Consider the following 20,279-nt stretch of genomic DNA (forward strand, 5'->3'; position numbering starts at 1 on the left):
GGCCGTTGTAGCGGGCGAGGCCCGAGGTAGGGGCGAGGCCCAAAATATCGAGCGTGGCCTAGTATGTGCAGTATGTGGTTATGCATGGTATGTGGTAGGGTGGGGAACTCACTAAGCTTCATGCTTATGGTTTTCAGTTTTGGTTTCAGGTACTTCCGGAAGCAGAGGGAAGAGCTCGGGGTGATCGCATGGCACACACCATAGATTAGACAACCTGGGAATGTTTTACTTTGATAATGAACATGTGTTTTGGAAATTAATACTATATCTATGATATGGTTGATAATTATGTTTTAAGTAATGTTTTATAAAAGAAATTTTTTAGTCTTGAATTTTTACAAACATTCATATACCATATCAACATGTATGAGTGTTTTTGGAATCACTTACTTGAGCTCGGCCGATTGCACACATTATACCCTTGTTGTCTTTATAAAATCTTTTTAGAAATTTATTCCCTTTACAAAATCTTTTTAGAAACTCATTTTCTTTCAAAAGATTATCAATTCCTTAGTTTGAGTTCAGACATACCTGACAGTGTGCCTAAATCCCTCAAACCAAGGATTCGATACCAACTTGTAACATCCCAAAAATTATTAGCTAAACTTTTCATTTTTAATTCAATCAAAACACTAATTATCTTTTATTCAAACATCCAAAAGTATTCCACAATAAAACAGTCTTCAGAGTACACTCCCAAAATAATCACAATGCGGAAACATGGTTTGATTCGCCATGATCACGTCGGGTTCTTCCCTTTCGAACCGGAAGTACCTGAAACCATAACCACAAAAACCGTAAACACAAAGCTTAGTGAGTTCCCCAAAATACCATATACCATACATACCATTGGTCCTAGCCCTCATATTGGGACCAACCCGTATATTGGGCCCAACCTACCATAATAGGCCTAGCCTTGCCAAACCAATGGGCCTAACCCGATCATACAAATGCAAAAGTCACAAAGATAGTTAGCACTGTACATAACATACAAATGGGTGTAGTCCAACATACCATGCAAGAGTCACAAAGACAACTACCATAACATATCCTAGTGGGTTGACATTGGTGTCATCAACTCACGAGTACAGTAAGGAGACTCACCTTAATCCGCTAATAACCAAATACTGCTCGGGTCGCTGAACTGGATAATCTCACACCAACTAACAATAAATACAACCATAATTAATATTTAACCCAATAACCCAAGATCTAAGGGCCAATCCATAATCCAACTTCCTAAAGGGTAATGTAACATCCAGAAATTCAGGTTCGGCCATTTAACCCTTCATCTTTTCCAAAATATCATATTGGGCCCTTGGTGTTAAGTGAGTACGTTGGGCGTACAAGGAGTACATTGCGCGTACTCGCATGCTTATTTTGTACGCGGTTCCAACCGGGTAAGCTGGGCGTACCTAAGGTTACGTCAGGCGTAACCAGCCCAGACTCAAAACCCTAATATGACTTGAGGGGTATAAAAGGAATGAGATGGTCTTGTCCCTTAGCCACTATCTTTCAGAAAGAAACCCTAAGAGAGCATTTATCTCGTTTTTAGCTTGTGTGTGAGTATTCTAAGCTTCAAAGTGTCATTTCTAGGTAGTGAAATAGAAGAGGAGACCATTGTGGAGGCTAGAAGTTGGTGGACAAGTGTAGATCTGAGGACTCTAAAGGTTGGAGCTTCTTCTTGAGCTAAAAAGTTCAGATCTTGCCTTGTAGTTTATATGGTGTGCTTCTTGGACCAATTTCTAGGGTTTTTGGTCCCATGATGGAGACTTTATGAGAAAGTAGTCACCATTGGCCTAGATCTATCATATTCCAGGACTATACGAGTTGTATGTTCATAAAAATGCAATCTTGGACGTGGATGTTGAGCCATGAATGACATCTAGACTCTTGGAAAGGAAAGGAAAGGCGTTAGAAGGTGTGGGGAACCTTTATAGCCATGCCAAGGCTTAAGGGTTTCGACTTTGTGGACTAAGAGGTATTATTTTGGCCAAATCTAGAATATAGGGTTATGTCTTAATCGTTTAAGACATTAGAAGAAAGAAGTGAGAAACTGGGATGTACGCTGGGCGTAATCCCAGTACGCGCCGCGTAGCGGGACGTGTTCCCCTTTTCTGGAATGCAAGAGTACGCCCCGCGTACAGGAGCTGGTACGCCCCGCGTACTGCCTACTATTGTCTTTTGTTGACTTTTAGGGTTTTGGTCAACATGTGGACTTTTGAGTCAACGAGGGGTGAAATGGTCTTTTACCCCTCTGTGGGATAGTGGAAAAGGGTGTAGCTTAGTCTTGGAAGCCTATATTAATTAGAACGATTATTTGTTGTGATTAGGTGGGGTTGGGTCGTCGTTTCGAGATTTAGAGATACCGAGCACGTGAGATTCTAGACATCCTATGAGGTGAGTCTTCTCACTATACTGTACCTGGAAGGGTACCTATGTGTGACCGGAAGGTCTGGTATGCTATAAAATATATGCATTGTATGTGATTAGTTACCTGTTTTGTATGTGTTATGTATGTTATGCTTGATATGGGCCGGAAGGCATTATGTTATGGGCCGGAAGGCATTATGATGTAGACCGAAAGGTCAGGGAGTTATGGACCGGAAGGTCGACACGGGTAGGACCGGAAGGTTTACCGGGTTGGGACGGAAGTCCCCTGAGACACATGGACCGGAAGGTCATGGCCTGGAAGGGCGTATGTGTGTAAGTGGTATATTGGGGAACTCACTAAGCATTTATCCTTATAGTTGTTGTGTTATGTGTTTCAGGTACTAGCGAGGAACGTGGGAAGGCGCCGGCGTGATTCATACACACTAGAGAAAGGATTTGATTTTTGTGATCTTGGGATATGATATGTTTTGATAAATATTGTTGCATGTTTTGGAAATATTTTATGTGAAAATGGTTGTGAAAAAATGAAATTTTTGTTTTGAAAATTACGTTCTTACAAGTTGGTATCAGAGCCTTGGTTTGAGGGATTCGGATGCACCTTCGAGCGTAACTAAACTCAAACCAAGGATTTGAGAAAAAATTTCGAATAATAAAAGCATTAAATTTTACAAGAGGTTTTGAGATAACCAAAGAGGAGCAGTGTGATTGGTCAGCCAGCGCCCAAACGGTAAATTCCAAAAATACCCTTACAATATGTGTTATGAGATATGCTATGATATGTTATGCATGCTAGATTAGGCTAGGTATTCATATTAGGACTATAGTGGCCTGATTTGTGATGCCTTAGTCTAGGAGAATCCTACTGCTATGAGATGCCTTGAGAGCGAGTAAGTAGCCAATGCATAGCGAGAATAGAGTACTTGCGATCCGGGATCCAAGGAGGAGGACTTGGGGTGAATACTGATGCGGTGTAGTTAGTAGTATAGGGCCCGTACTACTGAAGATACCGGATCAGTGAGCAGCCAAAGTAAGAATCCTTTAGGTATTGGAGGACGATTAGGGTTGCGTTATCGAGTGCGAGTATGCTCGATCGAGTCTTTGATATTTTTATGTTGTATTTCATAGGCATCATGGTTGGGACACGCCACAGACCTAAGGCGAGCAGTGTGAGTGACGAGGAGCTTCGTCAGATGATCCACGATGAGGTGGCTGCAGCGATCAGGGTCGAGATTCCGGAGATGTTTGGGTCTATCAAGACCACACTGTTGGAGACTTTTAATGAGCGATACGCTACAGTGACTGAGGTTGCAGCCGCTGCAGCTACAGCAGCTGTGGCTGCTACCAGACCTCAGGGAGGTGACTCATTGTTGTTCCGGGAGTTCAGCAACACGAAGCCACCCAAGTTTGATGGGACGCAGGATCCGATCACTGCGATGAGATGGATTGATGACATTGAGGGATGCTTCTATACGTGTTCATGTCCGGAGCATCTGAGGGTACGGTTCGCTTTGAACCAGCTTCGCTTGGGAGCGAAGGATTGGTGGAAGTTCGTGACAGCGAACTTCACTCTTGCAGAGATTTCAGCGGTGACCTGGGTGAAGTTCACCACCATGTTCAGAGACGAGTATGTTCCCTTGGCGGAGAGGGAACGGTTGGTTCAGGAGTTCTTGACCCTCAAGCAGGGTAATGATTCGGTTACTGTGGTCACCCGGAAGTTTCATGAGAGGGCGATGTTCTGCCCTAAGCAGGTGTCTTCTGAGCAGGCACGGGTGAGCCGGTATTTGGGTATTCTGAGGAGGGACATTCGTGAGTTTGTGTCGAACTCGACGTACCGGACATTTGCTGAGCTCCAGGCAAATGCCCGGAAGAGGGAGATTGAGTTAGAGACTCAGGCCAGGGAGGAGGCCGAGTCTCAGAGGATGGATCGGCGGCCGGCACAGTCTCAGCCGGCAGCCAAGCGGACCAAGTCCGTTGAACCAAGGACTGGAGGCCAGAAGGGCCGCACTTGCGGGAAGTGTGGCAAGGGTCATGAGGGGGTTTTTCGATTGGGTGTTTGCTACAAATGTGGCAAGGAGGGGCATATCGCCATGGATTGCCCCAAAGGATTTATGGCTTGCTTCCATTGCATCAAGAATGGACATTGGAAGGCTGAGTGTCCTAAGCTACACTAGGGATCTGTGCCTGCTGCTAGGGTTATCGAGGTTCGACCGGCGAAGGCTGAGGCTCCGAAGGCTCGTGGGAGAGCTTTCCAGTTGACTGCGGAGGAGGTCCGGGCGGCGCTCGATGTTGTGGCTAGTATGTATTCTGTATTTTATCTTTTGTTTGTCATATTGTGCTTATATGATGATATGTGTAGGTACTTTTCTTGTGAATTATGTACCTGCTTTGGTATTATTTGACTCGGGTGCGAGTTGGTCATTTGTTTCCTTGGCATTTAGTCAGCACAATAGTATCCGTCGAGAGGCGTTGAGTCGACCTCTACGAGTTTTCATAGCTGATGAGCGAGCAGTGTATGCTTCGGAGGTGATTCAAGGGTGTATCCTTGATATCTTCGGTGTGGAGTTTCCAATAGATCTGGTCCCGATTGCGATGGGGGACGTGTGTGTTATAGTGGGTATGGATTGGTTGAGCCTATTTGGAGCTGTTATAGACTGCGAGCATCAGTTGGTGATGATACGAGACCCTAGTGGGGGAGTGCTTACTCTGCATGGCGAAGGGACTCAGTGTGGGTCAGCGTTTTGTTCGGCTGCCAGAGAGAGATAGAGTTTGCAGCAAGGTTGTCGTGGATTCGTAGCCTATGTGATGGAGACACGAGTGGCCGCAGGGAGGCCAAGTTCAATTGACGAGGTCCCGATAGTGTGCGAGTTTCCGGATGCTTTTTCCTGAGGAACTGTCGGGCGTTCCTCCGAAGAGACAAGTGGAGTTCCGTATCGATTTGGTTCCGGGAGCAGCACCTATCGCCAAGGCACCTTATCGCCTCGCGCCGCCAGAGATGCAGGAGTTATCCTTGCAGCTTCAGGAGCTATTGGGGAAGGGGTTTATTCGACCGAGTAGCTCACCTTGGGGAGCGCCGATCCTTTTTGTCAAGAAGAAGGATGGTTCACACCGGATGTGTATTGATTACCGGGAGTTGAACAAGTTGACGGTCAATAATCGGTATCCGTTACCAAGGATCGATGATCTGTTCGATCAGTTGCAGGGGGCATCTTGGTTTTCCAAGATAGACTTGAGGTCGGGTTATCATCAAATGAGGGTTCGGGATGAAGATATCCAGAAGACTGCATTCAGAACTCGTTATGGACATTACGAGTTTGTGGTGATGCCTTTTTAGGCTCACCAATGCCCCAGCTGTGTTCATGGATCTCATGAACAGGGTGTGCAGGCCGATGTTGGATCGGTCGGTGATCGCATTGATGATATTTTGGTATATTCGAGGTCAAGAGAGCAGCATGAGGAGCATTTGAGGGAGATCCTTGGAGTTCTGAGATCAGAGAGGCTGTATGCCAAATTCTCCAAGTGTGAGTTCTGGTTACGATAGGTTCAATTCTTGGGACATCTCCTAAACCAGAATGAGATATTGGTCGATCCGGCCAAGATTGAGGCGGTCATGAGGTGGGAGGTGCCGAGATCAGGAGATTTCTGGGATTGGCTAGCTATTATCGGAGATTTATTAGGGATTTCTCCAAGATCGCTGTGCCACTTACCAAGATGACCCGGAAGGGTGTTGCATTTTCATGGGGTCTGGAGCAACAATCCTCATTTGAGACACTTCGCCAGAAGTTGTGCGAAGCCCCGGTGCTCGCACTCCCGGAAGGGATGGAGGATTTTGTGGTGTACTGTGATGCATTGATATCTGGGTTGGGGGCAATGCTTATGCAGAGGGGGCACGTGATAGCATATGCATCAAGGCAGCTGAAGCCTCATGAGTCGAGATATCCCACCCACGATCTGGAACTAGGGGCTGTGGTGTTTGCCCACAAGATCTGGCGTCACTATCTGTATGGGGTTCGGTGTACCATATACACGGACCACAACAGCTTGAAGTACTTGATGGATCAGCCCAACCTGAATATGCGCCAGAGGAGATGGTTAGATGTGGTGAAGGATTATGATTGTGAGATCTTGTACCACCCGGGCAAGGCTAATGTCGTAGCCGATGCTTTGAGCCGTAGGGCGGAGAGTGCTCCGATTGGAGACGTTTGTATGAGGTTGACAGTGATGACTCCGATGTTGGACACTATTCGAGGGGCCCAGGCAGAAGCAGTGAGACCAGATAACAGCAAAAAGGAGCGGTTGATTGGGCAGGTATCGGAGTTTGTTACAGATAGTCAAGGACTTATGACTTTTCAGGGCCGGATTTGGGTATCGTTTGTGGGCAGGATGCGTACCATCTTAATGGAGGAGGCCCATAGGTCGAAGTTCTCGATCCATCCCGGGGCCACTAAGATGTTTTTGGATTTAAAGAAGGAGTATTAGTGGCCCTGTATGAAGAGGGATGTTGCATGGTTCGTAGAGTGGTGCTTGACCTGTCGCAAGGTTAAGGCCGAGCACCAGCGTCCGCATGGTAAGCTGCAGCCGTTGGAGATCCTCGAGTGGAAGTGGGAACAGATTACCATGGATTTTTTCACCAAATTGCTAAGGACTGCTAGAGGTGTCGATGCAATTTGGGTGATTGTGGATAGGTTGACAAAGAGCTCTCATTTTCTTGCTATCAGTGAGAGATCTTTTGCTAAGAGTTTGGGAGAGTTGTATGTGAGGGAGGTGGTATCGCAGCATGGGGTTCCGATATCGATTGTTTTAGATCGAGACGTGCGATTTACTTCCATATTTTGGAAGAAGTTTCACGAGGAGTTGGGTACGAGGCTGCATTTCAGCACCGCATACCACCCACAGATGGACGGGCAGAGTGAGCGGACGATTCAGACACTCGAGGATATGCTTCGAGCATGTGTTTTGGATTTCGGTGGGAGTTGGGACACGTATTTGCCCTTAGATGAGTTTTCCTACAACAACAACCATCACTCGAGCATTGGCATGCCACCTTTTGAGCTATTATATGGGAGGAGGTGTCGGACCCCCATATGCTGGGGAGAAGTAGGGCAACGCGTGATGGGTAGTACGGAGATTGTGCTTCAGACGACAGAGCAGATACAACAAGTCCGACAGAGGTTGCTGATCGCTTAGAGTCGCCAGAAGAGTTATGCGGATAGGAGACGATCTGAGCTCAAGTTCCAGGTTGGTGATTTCGTGGTCCTGAAGGTATCTCCATGGAAAAGAGTGATCCGATTCAGGAAGAGGGGCAAGCTGGGGCCCCGGTTTATTGGACCGTTTAGAGTGATTGCAAGAGTAGGCAGAGTAGCATATTTCCTGGAGCTACATGCGGAGTTAAGCCAGATTCATGATACCTTCCACGTGTCTCAGTTGAGGAAGTGTATAGCCGACGAGTCGGCGGTAGTGCCTCTGGAGGATATTCAGGTGGATGCGGGCCTGAATTATGCCGAGAGACCAATTGCAATTTGGGATCAGAAGATGAAGGTTCTGAGGAACAAGGAGGTGCCATTGGTGCAGGTTCATTGGCAACATCGGAAGGGGTCCGAGTTGACATGGGAGTTCGAGTCGGAGATTCGGGAGCAGCATCCGGAGTTGCTTTTGGTATAAGACTTTGGGGGCGAAGTCTGGTTCTAGTGGTGGAGAATTGTAACAGCCCGAAATTCAGGTTCGACCATTTAACCCTTCATCTTTTCCAAAATATCATATTGGGTCCTTGGTGTTAAGTGATACACTAGGCGTACAAGGAGTACGTTGCGCGTACTCGCGTGCTTATTTTGTACACGGTTCCAACCGAGTACGCTGGGCGTACCTAAGGTTACGACGGGCGTAACCGACCCAGACTCAAAACCCTAATATGACTTGAGGGCTATAAAAGGAATGAGATGGTCTTGTCCCTCAACGGCTATCTTTTAGAAAGAAACCCTAAGAGAGCATTTATCTCGTTTTTAGCTTGTGTGTGAGTATTCTAAGCTTCAAAGTGTCATTTCAAGGTAGTGAAGGAGAAGAGGAGACCATTGTGGAGGCTAGAAGTTGGTGGAAAAGTGTAGATCTGAGGACTATAAAGGTTGGAGCTTCTTCCTGAGGTAAAAAGTTCAGATCTTGCCTTGTAGTTTATATGGTGTGCTTCTTGGACCAATTTCTAGGGTTTTTGGTCCCAAAATGGAGACTTTATGAGAAAGTAGTCTCCATTGGCCTAGATCTATCATATTCCAGGACTATATGAGTTGTATGTTCATAAAAATGAAATCTTGGACGTGGATGTTGAGCCATGCATGAGATCTAGACTCTTGGAAAGGAAAAGAAAGGTGTTAGAAGGTGTGGGGAACCTTTATAGCCATGCCAAGGCTTAAAGGTTTCGACTTTATGGACTAAGAGGTATTATTTTGGCTAGATCTGGAATATGGGATTATGTCTTAACCATTTAAGACATTAGAAGAAGGAAGTGAGAAACTGCGATGTACGCTGGGCGTAATCCTAAGACACGCCGCGTAGTGGGACGCGTTCCCCGTTTCTGGAATGCAAGAGTACGCCCCGCGTAAAGGAGCTGGTACGCCCCGCGTACTGCCTGTTGTTGACTTTTAGGGTTTTGGTCAACATGTGTAGTACGCGCCGCGTAGTGGGACGCGTTCCCTGTTTCTGGAATGCAAGAGTACGCCCCGCATACAGGAGCTGGTACGCCCCGCGTACTGCCTGCTATTGACTTTTGTTGAATTTTAGGGTTTTGGTCAACATGTGGACTTTTGAGTCAAGGAAGGGTGAAATGGTCTTTTTACCCCTCTGTGGGATAGTGGAAAAGGGTGTAGCTTAGTCTTGGAAGCCTATATTAATTAGAACGATTATTTGTTTAGATTAGGCGGGGTTGGGTCGTTGTTTTGAGATTCTGAGATATCGAGCACGTGAGATTCTAGACATCCTACGAGGTGAGTCTTCTCACTATACTGTACCTGGAAGGGTACCTATGTGTGACCGGAAGGTCTGGTATGCTATAAGATATATGCATTGTATGTGATTAGTTACCTGTTTTGTATGTGTTATGTATGTTATGCTTGATATGGGCCGGAAGGCATTATGTTATGGGCCGGAAGGCATTATGATGTAGACCGAAAGGTCGGCGAGTTATGGACCAGAAGGTCGACACGGGTAGGACCGGAAGGTTTACCGGGTTGGGACGGAAGTCCCCTGAGACACATGGACCAGAAGGTCATGGCCTGGAAGGGCATATGTGTGTAAGTGGTATATTGGGGAACTCACTAAGCATTTATCCTTATAGTTGTTGTGTTATGTGTTTCAGGTACTAGCGAGGAACGTGGGAAGGCGCCGTCGTGATTCGTACACACTAGAGAAAGGATTTGATTTTTGTGATCTTGGGATACGATATGTTTTGATAATTATTGTTGGATGTTTTGGAAATATTTTATGTGAAAAAAATGAAAATTTTGTTTTGAAAATTACGTTGTTACAAGTAAAAGACCATTTTACCCCTCCCATAACTGGTCCCACCTCTAATGGTCCAACCCCTAAAAGGTCCAAGGCCCAAAAGACCTAAAAGGAATTCATGGGGAGTACACCATGCGTACTCAAATAAGCTTCTTCTTCTTCTTCAAGCCTAGATCCAAAAGCTTCAAGCAACCCCACACTTCTCTAATAAGCTTCTTCTTCTTCAATGAGCACCAAAATGCATGAAATAACACCTAAAGATCAATAACTACACCAATGAGGACTAGGGTTTTGTTTCTAGGGTTTAATGGAATGGAGGCTGAAGATAAGAGGGTTTGGTGTTGATTTACTGAGATTAAATAGGGTCCAAGACCCTAAATTAAGGTTTGGGTCTGACTGGAGTACGCCATGCGTACTTCTGGTACGCCCAACATACTCCAAAAGCACCCACAATGCACTTACCTAGTACGCCAATCATACTCCTATGTACCCCCTTGCATACTAGGCTCAACCCTAAAACCACCAAACTTTTGAAGGCTATAAATTCTTCATTCTAAGTTCGTTTTTGACGATCTTTATATCCTCGGAAAGGTAACGAGAAGCTCTACACTTTTATCAACTCATCCTTGCCTCAAAACTTCCCGAACTAAAATTCAAAATTCATAAAAAGTCCAAACTGCTACCTTACAATTATACCATTGGGCTTCTAATTACAAACCGAACCCCCAAATCATCTAAACTACATTACCCACCCCAAAAGGGTCTAAATCTCTCTTTCCCAAAGGCTCCAAGCCTGATGATATCCGATCCTCGGATCACTGTCCCGAATTAGGAAACGAGTTAGAATAGGGTGTTACAAAATCTCTAAGCATAAGCTCTTAATGGTCGCACAAGAACACTACACAAATTTATGCTAGGCCACTTTCTAACCAATACCATGGGTTGGAAGCTAGATAATGCACTTAAATGCTCCGGGGTTCACCAAAAGTCAAAGGACAAGAAGGTTAGGACTAAAAAGCTCATAAAATGATCTAATACAAGATCTAAAGATATAATGAACAAGGTTGAGACTTTATACCTCCTCAAGGTCACAAATGAGAAATAAATGCTAAATCCAAGTTAAAGCCAAGCTTCTAATCCACAAGATGGAATCCTTCTTTTTCCAAGATTCATAAAATGGGTTCAACTCTCAAAACACACACCAAAGAGGCTAAGGTTTGGATGGGGGTCGTTCTCAGATGATGGAGGCTACCAAATAAGGCAACCCTATAAGTTAGTGCCTTCATATAGGGAACCAATTCTGAAATCTAGGGTTTTGAACTCTAGTTGTCATCACGTCATGGCTAAGAGCGTACCATATCGTGCAGACTCACTAATGCACGTTTTCTGGAACTAGGTTACCACCTCGTGACCATTCCATCACCAGGTTTTACATAGAGTTTTTTTACTCACTTATGTCATTAAATTTAAAATTTTGTTGCAAGTCAACCAATTGACCGATTCTGGAGATGTTATTGTGGTTTAGAATCCTAATTTGTACAAAAAAATGAAGGTTGATGTAATGGTTCAAACTCGCTTACAAGTTAGCAGAAAGGGCATAATCACCGTTTTAGGAGATGTTATTGTGGTTTAGAAGCCTGATTTGTACAAAAAGTAATGAAGACCCCTAAAAGGTTGATCTAAGACCCTACAAGGTCGATTGGTACAACAAATAAATGAATACCCCTACAAGATTGATTTATTTGTAAAACAAATAATTGAATACCCCTATAAATGAAGATCCTTACAAACTCACTTTTAAACCAATTGACTGGTTACCATCAATCTAGCAGGTTACCAAATAAATGACATGCTAAAATTGTGATGTGGAAGCCACATAATATCTTATGTGGTAGGATTGAGTTTCAGATATATGGTTTGCATCGAATCTAATTTCACATATCTTTTTTAGTCACTCCAATGATCCAAACTCACTTAAAAGTCAGCGAAAGGGTGTACTCACCCTTATAAGTGACACTTTTTATTATAATGTCTAATTTTTAGTTATCGTTAGAGCATTTATTTACAAATGGCATCTGAAGGTTAATCTAGTTGCTTAAACTTACTTAAAAGTCAGTGAAAAAGGTGTGCTCACCCTTTGAAGAGATGCTATTGTAGTTTAGAAGTTCGATTTGCACAACAAGTAAATGAAGACCCCTACAAGGTTGATCCAGGAGATGTGTAGTGAGTTTGAACCACTAAATTGACTTTGTAGGGGTCTTCATTTACTTGTTGTACAAATCAAAGTTCTAAACCACAATAACATTTCTTAAAAGGGTGATTGTTCCTTTTTCGCTCACTTGTAAGTGATTTTAACCATTAGAATGACCTTTATTTATTTGTTATATAAATCGAGCTTCTAAACCACAATAACATTTCCTGAATCGGTAAATTGGTTGAAATTGCACAAACTTATAAATGTAAAAGACATAATTGAAATTTTGTAGTAATATAGTGACTTTTTTGCCATTTGAAAGTCGATGTCAAAATCAAAATTTTGATAAACTTAATGACTTTATTGCAATTCAGAAAAAATGATTACCAGGAGAATCGGTCATTTGTTGATATTGCTACAAAATTATAAATATAGTAACATAATTAAAAAACAAAATAACTTGGTGTCAAAATCGAAATTTAGTGGTAATATAGTGAGGTTTTTTTTTTTTTAATTATTTTTTTTATGTATATTCTTATTCAGACTTTTCATATTATTATTTTTTTCAATTTTGTTTTCTAGTTTTTTTACATGTTCGATTCATGTATTTAGATTGTAAAAACTAAAAAAAATTATATTCTTTTAAGTACTTATTTTTACAAACCAATATGCATTTTTATTTATAATTATTTGTAATCTTACTTAATTATGTCTTGTTATAGTTAACGTGAGTTTTCAAAGTATACTGTTATAAGTGTTTTTCGTCTATGAATATGTGTAACTATATGTGTTGCATATGATTATATCTCTATGTACATGTGATTTTGTGGTGTGTGTATAGTTGTGTATATGAGTGACGAACACAAAATATATTTGCTCTCTCTCTCTCTCTCTCTCTCTCTCAATTTACTTTAAAAAATATTGCTTAAACTCTGGTTGCAAGCGTTTGTAATTAAACCCCTCATTATACATAATAGTTACATTTCGATAAATAAAAATAAAAAGGAAAAAACATGTTATGGATTAATCGAACCGACTAATTTTGATTTGTGTCAAAGTTTACATGTTTGACCAGTTTCTTATATGAACCATCTAATTTGTCACAATTTGTTATAATAAATAGTCATATATTTTAATAATAATAGACATAATTAAAGCCAACAGTTATACCATCGACGAACCCGGTCTTGGTTTACGTGGCCACAGCAAATGGTCGAGCACACCAGTCCGACCGTTCGTGGTTACCTGTTTTTGTGGTGATTTGTTGTGGAGAGGATGAAAAGCAACACAATCATATTTCTCTTCTCTCTCAATCTTCTTCTCTCTCTTTTCTTTCTCTCTCTTCATTTTCACCGATTAGTATTTAGATAGTGATGTGGTGGTTTTGTGATTGCTCAAAGGGCTGAACTGGAAGCTCTCCATAAAAAGTATAGCACATGGTCTAAGATAATAAACTAAAATATATTATGTTTATAATTTTACAATAACTTATAATAAAGTAGCTGCTAGTTTATTTTATTGCAAAGGGCTAAAGAATACACAAGAAAAGGTTTGGAAATGCAAGGACTGTTAAAAATAGTGTACAAAGTAAAGGGGTTCAAATAGTTAACTTCTAAAAGTTCTAGACGGCTTCTTTACCTTGTTCTTGTGCTTGCTTTGTGAACTTCTTGCGTACAAGAGAGAGAGGGAGTAGAAGAAGAAGAAGCACATTCTTTTATTCCTTCTTTAAGATAAAGAAAACCCAAAATTAAGAGTAGATTAACCTTCAATAATCCAACCAACTTATACACCAATGTCTTCTGGGTCTTGAAATTATTCCCAATTAGCGACACTTTGATTCTTTCTCTCTCTATATCGCATTCGATCGGATCTGAAAAAGCTGCTAAAGTTCAGTTCTGTACAGCTATGAATCTTTAATCAGGTATGTTTTCACGTTAACAAAATGGGAGTTTTGAAATAATGATCCAAAATCCTAATTCGGCGTTTGGGTTTATAAATTTGTTGCGCATTTTTCTCTTCTGGGTGATTCATTGTTAGTTTTGTTCATAGATTTACGAATGGCGTTGTCCATTGACCAATTTGTTGGATTTATGAACTTCGTTGATTGAATGATTATGTTTTCCCCCACCTTGATAATTTATGGGTTTAACCTAGAAATGTCAAATAAATTGATTTCATGAAATTTTTGGTAATATTTGGTTAACATAGAGATATCAAATAGATTGATTTCAAGAACGTTTCGGCAGTTTGTGTTAACTTTAGAAGTCTCGCATAATTCCTAATCGGTAAATAGATTATAATCATTCAAATTCATGAGGTATCCATTATCAAGAAAACCTAAATTAATCAATTTTGTGATATATAAAAATCAAATTTTGTCATTCAATAGATTGATTTCAAGAAACTTTCCTTTTTAGCGATTAATTGAAGTTAATCGGATTACTTGCAGATCAATTTGAATGGATTCACTTATTGATGGAGTCGGTTCTTTGTCAACTAGCCATACCTCCGCCACCTTATTAGGGTTCAACCCACCCGGAAAAACCCGCCCACCACATCACCCAAAATCCGATACCACTTCAAATCGATCTCATAAAACCTCCAATGACCACAAAGGAAAATCCGAAATTGTGGGACCCAACACAATCCTTGATCAAACCGCAAAAGAATACTTCCATAAACAAATTTCAGCACTCGAAGCCAAGGCCGGAATCAAGCATTCCGATTCCGACCCCGACCCCGAGACCATGGACTCAATTACATTCTGCTCGAGCCCACAAAGTAGTTTATACTCCCTTACAAACTTCACCGATACCAAACAAAGCTTTACAAACACAGAAGTCAGCGAATCGGTTAAAAGCGGTGAAATCGGGATTCCAAGTGTTTATCGGGGCAGCACGGGCAGCGATGTAAGTGAGGAGAGCAGTTCGGGCAGTTTCACGAGTGCGGTTTATAAACCACACAAGCAAAATGACTCGAGATGGGAAGCGATTCAAGTCGTGAGGTCGATGAATAATGACACGGGTATTTTGGAAATGAAACATTTTAGGCATTTGAAGAGATTGGGGTGTGGAGATATTGGGAGTGTTTATCTTTCGGAATTGATTGGGACACGAAGTTATTTTGCCATGAAAGTTATGGATAAAGCGGCTCTTGCAAGCCGGAATAAGCTATTGAGGGCGCAAACGGAAAGAGAGATTTTGCAGTCGTTGGATCACCCGTTTCTTCCTACTTTGTATAGTCACTTTGATACCGAGAAATTGTCGTGCTTGGTGATGGAGTATTGCCCGGGTGGAGATTTGCACGCGCTTAGACAAAAACAACCCGGGAAACATTTCTCCGAACATGCGGCGCGGTTGGTTTTTTTCTTAATTTTTTATTTGAATTTGTGATAAATTATTGTTTCGTTCATGTGACGCTAAAATTCCGTGAGTTTTCTGAGGTTGTGTTTGTTAAACTCGACTGGACAAGCTTTCCAAGGCTATTTTCGATAGTCAGGATGAGAAGGGTATTTATGTTTTTTTCACAAACAAAAGATCAAGAACAAGTCCCTGTCCCACCTTTTTGGGTGAGACAAAATTTGCAATTTTTTTCCCATTGACATCGGTTATGTCCCAGTCCAATGCATGTCAAACTTAGTACAAGACTGTTCTGTTTTGTCTTGTTAACAAACGGGGCTAGGCCCCGTTTGTACGTAGGACGGTACATGACAAGTTGTACAGTGTCAAACATACATTTGACTAGGATTGAACTGATGTCAATGGGACAAAAAAATGCAATTTTTTGTCTCACCAAAAAAGGTGGGACAGGGACTTGTTCTTGATCTTTTGTTTGTGCAAAAGACGTAAATACCCTTTGCACCCTGATTATCGAAAACAGCCTTGGAAAGCTTGTCTAGTCGAGCGTAACAAATACAATCTAAGAAAACTAACGAAATTTTAGTTTCACGTAATTTATACCAAAATTTCGGATTAAAACTTCATATAAAGTTTGAAATTTGCGCTAATTTCGAACAATTCTTTGTAGGTTTTACGTGGCGGAAGTTCTCCTAGCTATGGAGTACCTACACATGCTCGGGATCATCTACCGAGACCTCAAACCCGAAAACGTTTTAGTTCGTGAAGACGGTCACATAATGCTTTCCGACTTCGATCTCTCTTTACGATGCGCCGTGAACCCAAAACTAGTCCGATCAGCTAACCCAACCGTGGACCCCAAGAACTCCAACTACTGCATCCAACCATCTTGCGTGGTTCAACCCGCGTGCATCCAACCCTCATGTTTCGTCCCCCGATTCATGTCCAAATCCAAAAAAGACAAAAAACCCAAACCCAAATCCAAACCCAAAACCGAAATCTACAATCAAGTCTCACCACTCCCTGAGCTCATCGCGGAGCCCACAAGCGCCCGCTCCATGTCATTCGTCGGGACCCACGAATACTTAGCCCCGGAAATCATTAAAGGCGAAGGACACGGAAGCGCGGTTGACTGGTGGACTTTTGGAATTTTTTTGTATGAACTTTTATACGGGAAAACACCGTTTAAAGGGAACGGAAACCGGGCTACGTTATTTAATGTAGTGGGGCAACCGTTGAGGTTTCCGGATACTCCAGGGGTTAGTTTTGCAGCTAGGGATTTGATCAGGGGGTTATTGGTAAAAGAGCCGCAGCATAGATTGGCTTATAGAAGAGGGGCTACTGAGATTAAACAACATCCGTTTTTTCAAAGTGTGAATTGGGCTTTGATCCGGTGTGCTACACCGCCGGATGTTCCTGGGCCGTCGATGGAAAATGGAGGGGTGGATGTGAAGCCTTCGGGGAATTACTTAGAAATTGATTTCTTTTGAATGGGGATTAATGGATTGTATTATGGAATTTGTTTTTATTGGGTTATGTTTATTGTGGTGTAATTCGCTGCAAATGCAGATTTGTTCGTAATTGTATTTTTTAGTTGGAATAATTTGTTAACGGAAAAAGGGTGGTATATTATTGGGAAACATGCTAAAATGTAATCGGGTTCGGTTGCCACATCAACATTTTATTTTCCATACCAAAATATCTTCTAATTCCAACTATATATGGAAGTATCATTATACAACGTTTATGGAATATAATTTAAAACATTACGGAAAAATAGTTTTCATTTTCTGTTATTTGTTTTCCCTTTTCAGTTTTCGTTTTCCTTTTTCATTTTTCATTGAAAAATTTAGAAAACGCTTTTAGTTAAAACTTACTTATTTTTCGTTTTCAGTTTTAGAAAATTAAAAAACATGTTTAGATGTGTATTTTTATATCGGTTTTCGTTTTAAAAAAACGGTAGCAATGGTAGGGTGTTGGTGGGGGCGGTTACGGTAGCAGGTTGGTAGCGGCGGTGGTGATGACAATGGTGGTGGCAGCGGTAATTGTGTCAGTGGTGGTGACGGTGGTGGTGGTGGTGCTATTGATGGGTTAGTGGTGGTGGTGATGGTAGGTGGTGGGTATGTGTGTATGTGTTTGTGGGTGGGTGGGTGGGTATGTATGTATGTATGTGTGTTTATGGGTTGCAGGGTTGGTGTGTGTGTGTGTATTTGTGGGTTGGGGTGTGTGTGGGGGTGGAAGGTGGGGTGTTAAAGTGGGGATAGGTAGAGGTGGATGGGATGAGAGTGGGTGTATGTTTATATTTTAGAAAAAATTTGGAATTAGAAAAATGTGAAAAACAATGATTATCAGTTTTCAAAATTTTTTCAACTTCTTTGTAATTTTAGAAAACCAAAAATTTTCATTTTCGGTGAAAAATTTAGAAAAATAGATGAACTAAACGCGTTTTCAAAATTCTCATTTTTCTTGGAAATTTTTTTCAAAAAACGATCCATTTTTCCGCAACTAAACGCAACCTGAAAGTTTTCTCCACTAAACAGTTCAATATGTATTAAACTCCAAATCCACTGCATATCAACTTAATCATTGGTTGGGTATAATTTGTTAATATTAACTAGACATTTTAGTGCGTCCAACCATTTTATTAAATTATATAATCCAGATGCTTATGGTAAATGCTAACGTGATAAAAACAACCCAAAATCCCATTTATTCCGCAAAATGTGATAGAAAAGGTGTATGTTATTATAATACTTTATTGTTTATATCATTATTATAGATTTTATTCCTGTTGTTATACATTTGTTTTCCACTAAAAATTGGTTTTTCTAACTTTGTTCCGGAGTTTGTTGATGTGTACGTCTTAAAAGAATGATAATGATAAGGGAAAATGAGCTATCGAAGTAACAAAGTTGTTTAAAATATTTAGGGGTTATTTGTAGTGTTTTGATTGAAAAATTAAGAAGAAGACTTTTAATTTTTCAGATTCAAAAAAAGACTCATGATTTTTCAGGTTCAAACTGTTTGATGGCATTTATATTTATGTCTTTTAATTTACAAGATGCATCTTAATTTTTCAATGTAAATACGTGTCTGAAAAAAATAAATAAAAAAGAACTTGTTTTCCCTCTTTTGCCCTAATACTTTAGCACATTTCCTTATCTTTCTTCTTCACAAACGTCGATCCTCTTGCTCCCTCCCACTGAATCATCAATCAATTGGTTGTTGTAGCATGTAACTCTATCTCATTCGTTGGGTGCAATATTCAGAAGATAAGCTAACAAGAGCACATGTTTTGGGCTTGAATGCAATTCAAACTTATGTTCTAAGGAATGGGAACGAATCAAAAGAGGGTCAATTGGATTTCAATGCTACAGCGGATATACTTTCATTTCTTGAATTGTGTCAAAAGTTAGATTTGCTTCAAATTACTTTTGTGAGATTTTATTTGGATTTTAGAATGTTTTCGGTATTTGAAAATATTTATGTTTGATTTGGATTTATGTTTGTGTTTAATTTGGATTGTATATGAATTTTATGTTTTTTTTTTTTATTTTTTATTTTTTTATTTTCATAATTACTCAAGAAGTTGGTTTAGTTATTTATAAAAAAAGAAACATTGAATTCAACAAAAAAAATATATAGAAGGGTAAAATGATCGTTTTTATCATTCAACACAAAATTTTATATGTTCCAACCGAACATAATGTTAAAAATTCAAAGTATTTTAGAAATCCAGACCTCTTAAAAATTTAAGTTATATCAAACAAATCTCTTAGAGTTGTAATTGTTGGAATATGGTGCCCAATCACAACAATTCTCTTACTTAGAGTTGTAATTGTTGTAATATTAATGATAGAGTCTTTTTGGGTTACACGCAATGATATAAATAAGCAACTAATGACATAAAAATAATTATATGCTCACATTTGTTAATTAATTAAGTCTTTAACTAATTAAATGAAATACAGAGATCTAGAAGGTTCTAAATAAAGGAATTTGAAAGTTACATAATTACCAAAGATAAGGATAATTATTATGTGACTAGATAATTATCCTTTAAGGGTTTAAATCATTCTATATAAATAGAGGGATCCTAGGCCGAATATGAGGATGAGTTTCTCACTAGAAAAACACTAGAAATCAGAAGTTCCCTCACATTCTCGAAACCTTATTTTTCCTCTCCTAAGTGGCGTATACATGGCTATTCAAGATTATGGTTTATGGCGTTGAACTTGTTCGTCCATGGGGTGAAGTCAGATGTGTTGGTCTAATCCTTGAGTGCGATTACGAAATAAGAACTATCCGTTGGGTTCTTAAAACTCATCATTAAATCAAGATCTGCAAAGGTTTCAAAGATTTCAAAAGGTATGTATTATAGTTTCTTTCTCTTTTAGTTTAAGTTGCAACTAACTGGATGAACATGGATCCTTATCTGGCTTATGAGGTTAATGTTTTAGTTGCTTCCATTGTGTGCCTTTGTGGCCTTTTAGACACCTCATAACCCAACAATGGTATAATAGTTGAATGTTCACATTTGTTGCTCTTTTGATTTCTATTCTTTTTTTGTTTAATCAAGTATGTATATTCAGATCATATCCGATCTTTAAAGTTTTAAATTAGTTTTAAACGTTTTAAGATGGAACTGAAAAAAATTGTCAAGTCACACGTATGGGGGTAAAAACCCGAACCCTAATATTTTTATCTGGAAATCATGGTTTTCGGCTAGTACGTGGTGCGTAGGTCCTCCTACACGGCGCATAGCCTTTTTTCTTGAAAATACTCTTCTTCTACTTCGAGTGTGTTTGTTCCTTACACATCTAGCTCGATTTTGAAATCATGCAATT

At 40.6% G+C, this 20,279-nt stretch overlaps 1 protein-coding gene across 1 annotated transcript; it reads left to right on the forward strand.

The window, feature by feature from the left end:
• The first annotated feature begins 13,717 nt into the window (after positions 1-13,717).
• Positions 13,718-17,087, forward strand: ATPK7 (Protein kinase superfamily protein). Its single transcript, XM_078985884.1, has 3 exons — positions 13,718-13,997; positions 14,526-15,431; positions 16,103-17,087. Exons 2-3 carry the CDS (start codon positions 14,536-14,538, stop codon positions 16,920-16,922), a joined length of 1,716 nt encoding a protein of 571 aa, XP_078842010.1. The 5' UTR covers positions 13,718-13,997; positions 14,526-14,535; the 3' UTR covers positions 16,923-17,087.
• The last annotated feature ends 3,192 nt before the right edge of the window (positions 17,088-20,279 follow it).

Source organism: Lactuca saligna, chromosome 3 (assembly GCF_052625555.1).
Source record: "Lactuca saligna cultivar CGN05327 chromosome 3, ASM5262555v1, whole genome shotgun sequence".
Classification (NCBI taxonomy): domain Eukaryota; kingdom Viridiplantae; phylum Streptophyta; class Magnoliopsida; order Asterales; family Asteraceae; genus Lactuca; species Lactuca saligna.

Excerpts from the sequence above, each read along its gene's own strand:
- ATPK7 (XM_078985884.1), top strand. The coding sequence starts at position 14,536 with ATGGATTCACTTATTGATGGAGTCGGTTCTTTGTCAACTAGCCATACC. Across the intron at positions 15,432-16,102 it reads TTCTCCGAACATGCGGCGCG|GTTTTACGTGGCGGAAGTTC; the intron begins GTTGGTTTTTTT and ends AATTCTTTGTAG.